The sequence below is a fragment of the Heterodontus francisci genome, chromosome 24 (genome assembly GCF_036365525.1).
Source record: "Heterodontus francisci isolate sHetFra1 chromosome 24, sHetFra1.hap1, whole genome shotgun sequence".
Taxonomy (NCBI): domain Eukaryota; kingdom Metazoa; phylum Chordata; class Chondrichthyes; order Heterodontiformes; family Heterodontidae; genus Heterodontus; species Heterodontus francisci.
Genome location: NC_090394.1, coordinates 17,198,452 through 17,210,982, shown reverse-complemented (window position 1 = coordinate 17,210,982; position 12,531 = coordinate 17,198,452). Strand labels below are relative to the sequence as shown.

Below are 12,531 nucleotides of genomic sequence, written 5' to 3'. Positions count from 1 at the left end.
GATGTGTCAATAACTAGGGGACATAGATTTAAGGGGCAGGAGGTTTAGAGGGGATTTGAGGAAAACATTTTCGCCAAGAGGGTGGTTGGAATCTGGGATACACTGGCTAAGGGGTGGTAGAGGCAGGAACCCTCACAACATTTAAGAAGTATTTAGATGAGCACTTGAAATGCCATAGCATACAAGGTTACAGGCCAAGTGCTGGAAAATGGGATGAGAATAGATAGGTGCTTGATGGCTGGCACAGATATAATGGGCCAAAGGGCCTGTTTCTGTGCTGTATAACTCTTTGACTCCATGACTCTAAAGCAGCTCACCACCACCTTCTCAAGGGCAATTAGTGAACGGCAATAAATGCTAGAATAGTCAGTACATATCCCATGAATGAATAAAAAGAACATCGGTGTGCTCATGTCACACTTCCTTCTGCTCCCTGGACCACTCTAGCGGAGCCCTGCAGTACTCAGCTGGGTGGCTGTCAAGATTTGTGGCAGTATGCTGCATGCTGCACAAGCTGGTCATTATGAAGGAGCAGCCCTCGTCATCACCTATCAGATGAGAAGCTGAGGAGCAGGAGGAGGAGCAGTAGGAGGAGGAGGAGGAGCAGGAGGAGGAGCAGTAGGAGGAGGAGGAGGAGCAGGAGGAGGAGGAGCAGGAGGCAAAACTGCAACAAGAAGTGGAGGAAGAGGAAGCGAGGTTACAACATAAACAGCCCCGTTCTGCTGGGGCTCTACATGATGAAATTATTAAGGAGCAATACCAGTAACCTCAGCAACATCTCCTGACTCATCAACAGTCACACCTTTCCTCTATCACTGACGATCAAATCGTCCTCTTACCGACAACACAAAAATAAAAACTGCAAAAAATGCAAATTCCAATCCAAATTTATAAATTCAATTACATCATAATGGAAATCAAATTCAACTAATCACCCTGTGCACTCCCTTAGTGCCTGCCTCTGTCTTCCTTGTGCCTCTCCTCAAGCGTCTGTGAAGTGCTGCCCCTATGGGTGGTGGAAGGCTGCTGACCTCCATTTGAGGAGACTACATATAACCTCGGAGGGTGACAGTGAGCAACTCTGGGCCTAGAAGGCCAAACTTCAGACTGCACCGTCTCAACCGGGACTGCAGCTGTAAGACCTGGCCGGCTTACAGGCAACAGCAAGGGCATTGGCGAAGTGGCAGGGATGGGAGCAGGAATGCTGTCATCCGGAGAGAGGACAGCAAGTTCGTGCTCCACGGAGCCACTGTCCTTCTCCTGAGTGCTGCCTCAGTAATCCTACTGTGCCTTGTGCCTGAAGGGGAACAGATTAATGGACTATTATGATGCCCTCGAAGCCCATTTGAAGAGCGGTATCAGAGCAATATCCATTGTAGCAATCAGATCTTTGATGGAAACTGAGCTACAATGGAAGCTATGACATCAACCATCAGGACATTGCATCATGGTAGAATCTACAGGTGTGTGAATGAAGGTGACCACACTGGAAAGGATGGGCTGCAAGCTCTGTGCAAAGCCCTGTGCAAACTTGGTGCTAGACTCCTCCTTGCTCCTTCGCATTTACCACAGGCTTTCTTTCAGGCTGTCTGGTGCATCAAGCATTTGGTTATGCACACTCATTAGCTGTTTTCTGTAGCCTGGTGCATTGAAGTCCTCACTTGAGTCCTCTGCAGTTGTACTAATGTGTGGCCTGACCCTCTGGCGAGCTGACACCTGCGCTATAGTTTTCCCCTGCCCTGGCTCCTGCACACTTCTGCCCGGTGTTTCGCCACGTGTAGATCCCTCCTCTATCCTGTCCTCTAAAACACACGCTGATGGCTGTGAGTATAAGTTTGAATGATGGTGTCTCTTCATCTTCACAGCATGTCTCCCTTCACTGAGTGGGATGGTTCCACTTCTTTGGCATCTGAAATGAAAAAGGGCACAAAGGTAGAGTTGTGGTGAAGGGAGAGGAGAAAGTAAAAAATGTGTATTTACATCATCAGCAGCCTGCGAGTTGGAAGAGATTGTGGGGTGAGGGAGAAGAGGATGAGAGAAGGAGGATTAGGTATGCAGATACTCTCACCATCAATCGTTCCAGCGCTGCTAGTGGCCACTCAGCGGTGCCCCCTTCCCATAATGGCCATCAATGTCTCCTCCGGATGCACTTGTTCTGTAGTTCCTTCCTGCTGCCTGCTATTATGTGCCACCTATTCCTGTAAGGAACAGTCAGTGAGTGTCATGTTGTATGTTTGGGTGATGTGGATTTCGTGGTTGAACAGCTGCCAGTGTGTGTGAGTTGTGCGAGATTCCTCCATGCTCCTTGACATTGAGCACAGGGTTTCTAGCAGGCTTTCTAGTGCACCAAGCATTTGGTTATGTTCACTCGTCAGCCTTCTTCTGTAGCTTAGAGCATTGAAGTCCTCACTTGAATCCACTGCAGCAGGCTTGCAACATTGTCAAGTATGTGAGACTGAGATACAGCATATGAATTTTAGGGCTGAGTACTGATTGATAGAGACAACTGGTAGATGTGTGATGGTGAGTTTATTGACTTGAGCAGCAGATGAGACTAGTGGTGCAGTTGGCAGGATATGGTATTTGAAGATGAACTCACTCACCTTGACAATAGTGTCAGATCATTAAACTTCTTCCAGCACTGCAAACATATTCTTTTCACAATACTCCTGGCATGACCTTCACCACTGCTTGTTCCCAATGTCTCTTGAGCATCTGTTTGGCAGGCCTCCTTCTTTCCATCTCTTCCACCAAGACCTCCAGTGCAGTGTCCATAAACCTTGGTGCATGCTCCCTTGCATGTTCAGCCATTGCTCAAAGCATCAAAGCGCACATTCAGTTCTCAAATGGCTCCCAACACTTCAAACAGTCTCAGTGTGTTCCCTTTAAGAGGTGTAGGCTGCTTTTAAGTAGTACTGGCCAGTTGTGATATTGGGCCCCCCGTTGATGTGTGTAGCCAATGAACTGTACAGATAGTGCTGGCTGCACACAGCAATCATGTAATCAGTAGGCAGCTGGTATTTCTCATGTTGCCTGCAATGCAATGAATGGGCGAAGGTTAATCGTATGCCACGATCCCTGAGCTTTTTTTCCTACGTTTGCCAATTTTCCCCTCAATAATTCTTCTAGAAAGCCCCTGATACTCCACAAATCAACCAACACTGCGCTGCAATTTGAAATCTCTTCGAGTGGTGGATGCTCTAAATGTGCTATTAGTGCCACAACAACAGCTTGCATTTATATGGCACAGTGAAAAGTCCCAAATCAGTGGTAGGAATATTAACCAGCATCCTAATAAGAAAAAAACAACAACCAATGTGTATGGAGCAGATGTGTCCTTTAAATAGTGCTCCTGCAGAGCCCTTGCTCACTGTTCACACCATTTATTGGGTAAGTTTATTGTGCTGAAACATAAGAAACATAAGAAATAGGAGCAGGAGTAAACCATTTGGTCCCTCAAGCCTGCTCCACCATTCAATATGATCAAGGCTGAACCTCGACCTCAACTCCACTTTCCCGCCCACTCCCCATATCCCTTGATTCCCTGAGAGACCAAAATCAGTCTATCTCAGCCTTAAATGTATTCAACGATAGAGCGCCCACAGCCCTCTGTAGTAGAGAATTCCAAAGATTCGCAACACTTTGAGTGAAGAAATTTCTCCTCATCTCAGTCCTAAATGATTGGCCACTTAACCTGAGACAAATCCCCCAAGTTCTAGATTCCCCAGCCAGGGGAAACAACCTCACAGTGTCTACCCTGTCAAGCCCCTTCAGAATATAGTATCATTCTTCTAAACTCCAGAGAGTGTAGACCCAACTTACTCAGCCTTTCATCACGGGAGTGCCGAGTTAGATTTTGTGGCAGATCAATTTCCCCAAAAGGCTCCTACAACAAGTGCTCGCCTTATTTTAATGTAATAACGTTTTAACCCTTATGGCACCCGCCCTGGACAGCTCTGGCACAACCCGTACAGTATGGCAGGTGGCGCACTTCCCTTGAAATAAGGGTGCATGTGTCATCTGCCATATTGGACCTTTGGGCGCTGTTTCATGCCTGTAAAACAGGCACATCGTGATTGAGTTTCTAGGCCCTTGTTTCTACAAATTACAGACAGCTATGACATGTGACAAGTGTGATTTGCATGGACAAAATTTCCACATCATTTTTAATGTGTGATTGTGTGTTATTCTAATATAATGAAGAGTAGTGCAGTTTTCTATTACATTTTGTTTCAGCATACCTTCAGAGAAGGAACAATGATATATCAATCAAAAAATATACCCTGGTACCGAAATTCCTCAGGGATTCCATGGGCAACTTCCCCATTCCAAGGGTAGTTAGGCACTGGAGATTCTGGCCTCCATGGGCAGGCACTTATCTCTCCCATACGAATAAGTTGCTCTTCAGTTTAACCCTGCGAAATCTGGTGCTGCGTTAATCCCAGCATAATTACTGGGGTTGCAATCCACAGATTTTTGACCCCATTGTGTTCTAATTTTGTGCTGCTAGCAAAGAAGCCACATTGGTTTGAAAATGGTTACAGGTTTTGCAGTGTAGAAAGTGAGCTTCTGTTTCCTGCCCCACAATTTTGTGTGAGTTCTCCCAGTCCCCCATCACAATTATGGCAGGAGACCAGTGAAGTCCCCAGGGAAGTTATGTAAAGGTAAGAAAGAAGGAAAGAAACACTTGCATTTATATAGTGCTTTTCACATCCACCAGACATCTCAAAGCATTTTACAGCCAATGGGGTACTTCTGAAGTGTAGTCCACTGTTGTGATGTAGGAAACACAGCAGTCAATTTGCACACAGCAAACACCCACAAACAGAAATGTGATAACAGCCAGATAATTTGACTTTTGTCTGGCTTGCACGGATAGGAGAATCACAAGACAACATATGATTAATTCCTGTAGCTGGTGAACAGAGCAAAGTCCTCTGTTAACTTCCGATCGTGTGAGAGGCAAGGTCTGCTTACAGGAGTAGATGGTAATGCTGAACCCAAGAATATACCTACTGTAAAAACCCCAAAATCCGACAGGGCCAAGGAGATTCAGAATTTACTGGAGCGGTGCAGCTCAACGTGTCCAGTCAGTTAGAATGTTTCCTGCACCTTACAGCCCAAATTTTTTTCCTCCTGTAATTTGTTGGAAATATGAGCTGATAACTGCATGGCAAGGAAAACAGGGCATCTGGGACCTTGGCGAACACTGGAACCAAAGTGTATCTCCTTAACCAATGAGATTGAAGGAATTTTTTTCTTTGTTCTTGGGATGTGAGCAATACGGGCAAGGTCAGCATTTAGTGCCCATCTTTAACTGTCCTTGAAAAGGTTGTGGTGAGCCACCTTCTTGAACTGCTGCAGACCATGTGATGTAGGTACAACCACAGTGCTTTTTTTTCTCTAGTGGTTTGATACAACTGAGTGGCTTGCTGGGCCATTTCAGAGTCAATCACGTTGCTGTGGATCTGGAGTCACTTGTCGGCCAGACCGGGTAAAGATGGCAGATTTCCTCCCCTGAAGGACCAGATGGGTTTTTAAGACAATCCAGTAGTGGTCATTATTAACGAGACTAGGGTTTTATTCCAGATTTGTCCATGAATTGAATTGAAATTCCCCCAGCTACCTTGGTGGGATTTGAACTCATGGCCCGGAGCATTAATCCTGGCCTTTGGATTACTAGTCCAGTAACATTAACACTACGGCACCCTCGCCCTTAAACAGAAATAAACGGATGAAGGACTGAGAAGGAGGGTGAATGAAAGTGGATGAATTCAATGTCAAATCAGGTACAGGAGGAGAAATAAAGGGAAAGAAAGATGGGATTGAGAGAGAGACAAAAAAGTAAAGGAAAAAAAATGTAAAAATTTGCTGTTCTTAAAATCTCCAACAATTCATTAACTGTAGACATGGGATTCAAAACTTTCAGTTGTTCACTTAGTGGGCCATAGAGGTTGATTGACAGTGATTTACAATTATCGCACTGTTAAAAGAGAACTTACAGTTTTAGTTATTAGACTTAACTTGCTGTGGCAAGTTTAATGGCTTGGTAATGTGCAAATGCAACGACTTTATGGAAATCACAGGGAGGTTAAGGGGAAGATGCCAGTTTTGTGAAGCTAATGACGGAGCAGCGCAAATCAGCCAGCAACTTGTGGTGATTCACAATTCACAGGATACCTTTTCCTCGCCACAAGTTAATAATTAATAATGGTGTGTGTTGTTCACAGACTGTTACGTTTTTAGTAAATTCTGGCCCAATACAATAATCTCGATGTGTAGAACAAAGCACCCAATTGATTTTTGAACTCATTAAGTCTCCTAGCCCAAGTTATTGTTTGCTCCACTTGTTGAGAACAAGCCATGTCTACCTTCACCACATGTTTGACCCCATGAAATCTATGGAATAAAAATCAAACTGCTTTATTACAGGTGGGCAATCCACATGATAAGTCATGTGATGAAGTTGAAGCCTTATCCCAGTAATTCTATGAATGCAATTGCACCACTAGAGCTAAAATAACATCTTAACAGCATAATTTTCAGACCAGACTAAGTAGAATACCTTATGATTATAGGATGTAATCTGAGTGCAGTGAAATTCATGTTGCACTTGGAGTTTATATGTTTCCGTAGGACTTGCCTCTCTCTTAATTTTCTGAGCCATGTTACACTCGTGCCGAAGATTCAGAGCATCACCTTTTTAAAATGGAAAGAAAATAAATATATACGTTACTAAAAATGTAAAAAACTAGTCTTCCGACTGCCTAGATTGGTTCAGTTTCATTTGAAAAGAAGCTGATGTATCACTTTTATGGGCATTATCAACCTTCTACTAGAAGGCTGTACATTGATACCAACTACAGAAATGCAGGCCCCAAAAATCTTTGGGTTGCAATCCCTGATTGAAATCTGAGGAATATTTTATATTTTATTTACTTTATAATCCATCTCAAAGTGACTCTTCCCCATGATCTAAAGGGTGGACTGGTTCAGTCTGTAGGGCTGTGCTCAGGAGAAAGTGAAGCGGAAAAAAAATTATTGGAAAACCTGCGACACAAATCTGACTGCGTTCCCTTGCTATGAATATAAATTATTCTGCAACAACATTTTATTATTTATTTTAGGGTAGAATTCTGGGTTTAAAGAAATTTTGGATTTCAATCAGGTGGGTCATTTTAATGCCTTCATTGCGCCCATTTACCATAATCCAATGCACAGAAATACTAGAACTGGCAAATTTTAAATCTGCACTATTGCCAGGGCCAACCCTTGCAGACACCCCAAGTACAAATGAGTACAGATGGTCTAACATGAGTATATCTCATTTGCATAATTCCCCAGCATTTCAGCTGCTTGCTTGTGACTTTCTGGGAGCAAAAGGGCTGGAATAACAGGCACCAGCTGCTTGTTGTGCTCTGACTGTATTTCCAGCATTAGCAGAAAAGGTAATGGTTACAGGGAGAGGGAGCAAGGCAGGGATTCTGGGGAGGACACTTGGGAGGAGTGGCTGCAAAGATATTTTCCTTTTGGAATTGCAGCCTCCAGTTCGGTACCTGTTCCAGATGAGTACTGTGTGGCAGACACACTGCTCAGATTCCCAAACCAGATTGTGGGGTGACCACCTCAGTTAAATGAAAGTCGGGAGTGGCCTAATCCCCATAGTGTGCATCTTGCGTGCAGTTCTCTTTATGCTCACCACCTGCATTGAGCATGTTGTAAGCCTCAAGCCTCTGTGCTCAGTACTAGGTAAAGGTGTGCCCACCAGCATGTTTTTGGTGCATTTATGGTACAGTTTACATCATAGCCACAGCAGCACCGACCTACTCTCAAGATCATAAGGTACATAAACTCTTTGGTTTAAAAGAGTATTTCATAGGGGTTGACGATGAACACTAAAGGCAATTGGCCCCATGGTTCAGTTGGTAGATGCATTAGCCACAGTGCTTCTTAGCTGTATAGACTAGGAAGGTCCCAAGTGGATCCTTTCCCTGAGCCAGGCCAGCAGTTGGGGTGTTACAGAGGGATAGTTAGCCAAGGATGAGGCTCATTCCTCTTTGCCAGAAAGTACATCCTTATGAATATTAGGAGAACACCATTCGGGATTAGCTGCAATGCCTACTCCTCCTCCCCCTAAAATCAGTCCAATGACCAATACTCACTGTTGAGGAGCAGCAGCCAAAGCATGTGGAAACATTCCCCAACATTACTCAGCTTTCAAGAGAATCAAGCAGGAAATGTGCAAAAACAGATGGTGGAGGCGAAAGATGTTAAAACAGCCAAAGACTGTTGTGATTTTAGATAAAACAGCTGCTTTAAATTATAGAGTGCGTTTGAAGAGAAAATAAACTAACAACAGCAAGAACTTGGGCCTGTTAGTTTTATTCTCCACTGGAATTCATGATAAGGACAAAGTTAGGTTCGGTTCATCACAAACATCAGGATCCTATTGTTACATCTCTGTCACCTCATGCCAGCAACAAGCAAAGATCAAAGTTTTAGTAATCTCCATCCCTGATAGGCATCATTTCTGCATCAATATTAATGAGTGAGAAATTTTTAGTCATTAATGTTATAACATAAAAGTTGAGGTAAAATTTCCCTGAAGTAGCGTGCATCATTTGGGTTTCACACAGGAGGTGGTCGTGGAGAAATTGGATAAGATACAAGTAGATAAAGAGAAAATACTTAAAAAGTTGGCAGCACTCAAAGTAGAAAAGTCACCTGGTCAGACAGCTTCCCTATCTCCAATGGTGTTAAGCAAGGTTGTGTTCTGGCACCAACCCTTTTCTCTACTTGCTTCAGTATTATGCTTCAAGAGGCAAAGGCAGGCTTGACAGAGGGTGTATACACCGCTCCCGAACAGGCAGCAGTCTCTTCAACCTGCGATGACTACTGGCACATACCAAAACCATCGAAGAGCATATTGTGGCGTTTCTGTTTGCTGACAATTGCTACCTTCTGGCATGCATAGAGCAGGCAATTCCCCTCATTGTAAACTATTTCTCTGAGGCAGCAAATGCCTTTGGCTTTACTATCAGCCTAAAAAATGTGCTGTACAACCCCAAGGAAATTACAATCCACCACAGGTCAGCATTGGCAGCAGCAACCTCAATGCAGTACCTATCTAGGTAGCAATATCTTAAATGATGTTACTGTCAACAAGGACATAGACAACTGACTGTCCAAGACCACCAGCTCCTTTGACTGCCTCTCAAAGCATATCAGGCAAAACAACTTACTATGTATCTCTCCCAAAATTTAAGTATACAGAGCAGTGTCATCAGCACCCTCTTGTACAGGTCAGAATCATGGGTTCTGTACAGAAAACAAATATGACCGCTGGAGTGCTTCCATCAACTCTATTTTCGATCCATCATGATCCAGTGACAGGACTACATCACAAGCAATGAAGTCCTCAACAGAACCAATCTGCCCAGCATTGAATACATTCTGCTACAATGCCAATTGCCACGCATGGATGATTCCAGAATGTCAAAAGCAGTACTTTATAGTGAACTATGCTCCAGTAAGCGAGATCGAGATGCACCTTGCAAACAGTTTAAAGACCCGCTGAAAAGACAGCTGTCTCTGGCTGACATTGGCCAGAGGGTGTGAGAGCAGGAGGCTGCCAACAGAGACAGCTGGTGCACAATAACCAGGAAAGCAGGCTGTACATTCGAAACAAACAGACTCGAGGCTGCTGAAGAAGGGCACAGACAATGGAAGGAGTCTGTTTATACCAGAGCCCCTCCAAAACATGAGTTCTTGTACCCCAACTGCTCAAGAGCATGCAGATCAAGAATTGGCCTCTTCGGTCGGGATCATGTCAACTAGCACAGAGGCAAGCCTTTCCATAATTGTCACCTGTGAAGAATCTATCATCATCACATGGACTTTCAAAAACCTATTGATAAAATGCTCATAATAGACATGTTAGCAAAATCGATTGGATTAATGATGCAGTGGCTGCATGGGTACAAAATTGGCTAAGGGACAGAAAGCAGAGAGTAATTTTGACAGTGTTTACCAGACTTGAGAGAGTTGTACAGTGGTGTCCCCCATGGGCTGGTGTTGGGACCATTGCTCTTTTTGATATTTATTAATGGCCTGGAATTGGTATAAAGGGCATAATTTCAAAGTTTGCAGATGACACAAAACTTGGTAATGTAGTAAACAGTGAGGAGGATAGTAACAGACCTCAGGAGGACATAGACTGGTGAAATTGACAGACACATGGCTGATGAAATTTAACAGAGAGAAGTGTGAAGCAATTGATTCTGATAGGAAGAATGAGGAGAAGCAATATAAACTAGATGGGACAATTTTAAAGGAGGTACAGAAACAGAGAGACCTGGGAAGTGGCAGAACAAGGTGAGAAGGCTGGTAAAAAAGCAATGGTTTTATAAATAAAGGCATCATGAACAAAAGCAAGGAAGTTGTGCTAAACCTTTATAAAACACTGGTTAGTCCCCAGCTGGATTACTGTGTCTGATTCTGGGCACCACACTTTGGGAAGGATGTCAAGGCCTTGGAGAGGGGCCAGAGGAGATTTACTAGAATGGCACCGGGGATGAAAGACGTCAGTTGTGTGGAGAGACTGGAGAAACTTGGGTTGTTGTCCTTAGAGCAGCGAAGGTTAAGAGGAGATTTGATAGAGGCGTTCAAAATGAAGGATTTTCATCGAGTAAATAAGAAGAAACTGTTTCCAGTGGCAGAAGGGTAACTAACCAGAGGTGACATGAGGGATAAAAATTATGCAAGTTGTTATGATGATCTGGAATGCACTGCCTGAAAGAGTGATGGAAGCAGATTCAATAACTTTCAAAAGGAATTGGATAAATACTTGGAGGGGAAAAATTGACAATGCTATAGGGAGTGGGACTAAAATGTATTGTTCTTTCAAGAGAAGGCACACACACCATGGACTCAATGGCCTCTTTCTGTGCAGTATTATGCTAGGATTCTATAATGCAAGTTCAACTGTGACTCAGTTTCAAATTTTAAGGATTAAAAAATTCCCAAGCAGTTTGCTGGACTATCCTTCAAAAAATGATGTTAGTAAAGAGCCATCAATCCATTCTTTAATAGCTTAAAAAATGTCACTGGTCTTTGCAAATTTCTTAGCAGAGTGCCATTTAAGCACAGATATAAAGGGCTTTCTCCTCCCAATTTGAGAACAGTACAGAGCCAGCAGCATAATGCTGACACACATCGCTCTAAAGCAGATGTCAAGGAAGTACCTGAAATATGAAGGTAGCAGTAATTGATCAGTTTCCAGATATTCAATGTACTCGATAATATACTGAAGCTTACAGCAGACTGGACCTGCTAATGTTGGGTAATGATGGTTTCAGAACCGGGTTCCTAAAATGAGCAGTGAATGTGGAGCAGATCCAGGTAATAATTACTCATGTAACACAATGAGGAATTTAATTTCCCTGTGTACTCACTGTTCAAAACCTGCCATGTGACTTGCCCCACGCTACCATTTGCAGTTGTCATCTTACCAAAGAGCCCATATTTTCCCCGTAGTGTGGAAGACCAAGTGGTTCCTCTTTGCTGTAAAAAGCCAATTATCTGGCATCCCATAATGCGTGGAAGATAGGTGTCAGCCTCTATCGTGTACTGCTTTTGTTTCTCATCAACCTTTTGCTCCAACCGAACTGTAGAAGAAAAAAAAGGACAGATAAAATGTTATTTTCTTTCCCGTGAATGGGAGACAAGTCAGAAGGGCTATGATTTAGACAGGGGCCAAGATATGACGGGTCCCAATCTAATATTGAAATTCTTGCTTCCCTGATTGTGGGGGGTAGGGAGGGTCAATATCTGTCCTATATAGGACCATTGATACTCTCAGAGAGAACTGGTGCAGAACCAGCAGACAAGTTGTGTTGACCTGCCTAATGGTTGTAGGAGGCTGGCTCCCATGTGTCCAGGCTGGCTCTCCAAAGAAAATGGAGTGGAGTTTTTCTTTGTTGAAAGTGACAAGGCTGTTAATTTTTTTTTGGCTGCAGCCAAGACACTTTTCCATTCCACCCCACCCCCATTCTTCCCCACCCAACACCCATCCTCCACCCCTCCCCCAAGCCTACTACACTTCTACTGTAGTATTTACATCAAAGGACCTCTTCCTACCATGCAAATATAGGTAGGGTCAGTGATGGAAGTTCGGGCTGAAATGTCCCAGTGTTCATGCTATGATGTGCTGCCCCCAACCTCATGGATTTTGCTCTCTCTGTGTTCAATTCTATTCAGCACATTACTGAAGGATGAAGACATTTTTGGATTATTGAAGGATTTATATCAAAACAACAGGCTTTTCATGAGGTAGCCCCATGATGTAGCACATGGATATGTACACAAATATGAAGCAATGACAAAGGCCACACCATTTTGTACTGGACACGGAGTGCTAGGAGCAGCAAAACAGCAACCCTGGGATGGCTCTGATACCACATTCTCATCCCACCTCCTTTCTACTTCCCACAGCAGTGATGGCTGAGATGAGGAACCCAGCTGACAGCAGAA

The 12,531-nt window shown here is 43.7% G+C and overlaps 1 protein-coding gene across 3 annotated transcripts in view; it reads right to left on the bottom strand.

Annotated features, from left to right (window-relative positions):
- Nucleotides 1–12,531, bottom strand: part of LOC137383224 (uncharacterized) — a 472,338-nt gene that overhangs the window by 252,079 nt on the left and 207,728 nt on the right. For all 3 annotated transcript variants that reach the window (XM_068055726.1, XM_068055727.1, XM_068055728.1), the window contains exons 25-26: nt 11,511–11,666; nt 6,566–6,699 (exon numbers count right to left, since the gene is read on the bottom strand). In XM_068055726.1, coding sequence (XP_067911827.1) covers nt 6,566–6,699; nt 11,511–11,666 — 290 coding nt within the window. The remainder of the gene's footprint in view (nt 1–6,565; nt 6,700–11,510; nt 11,667–12,531) is intronic.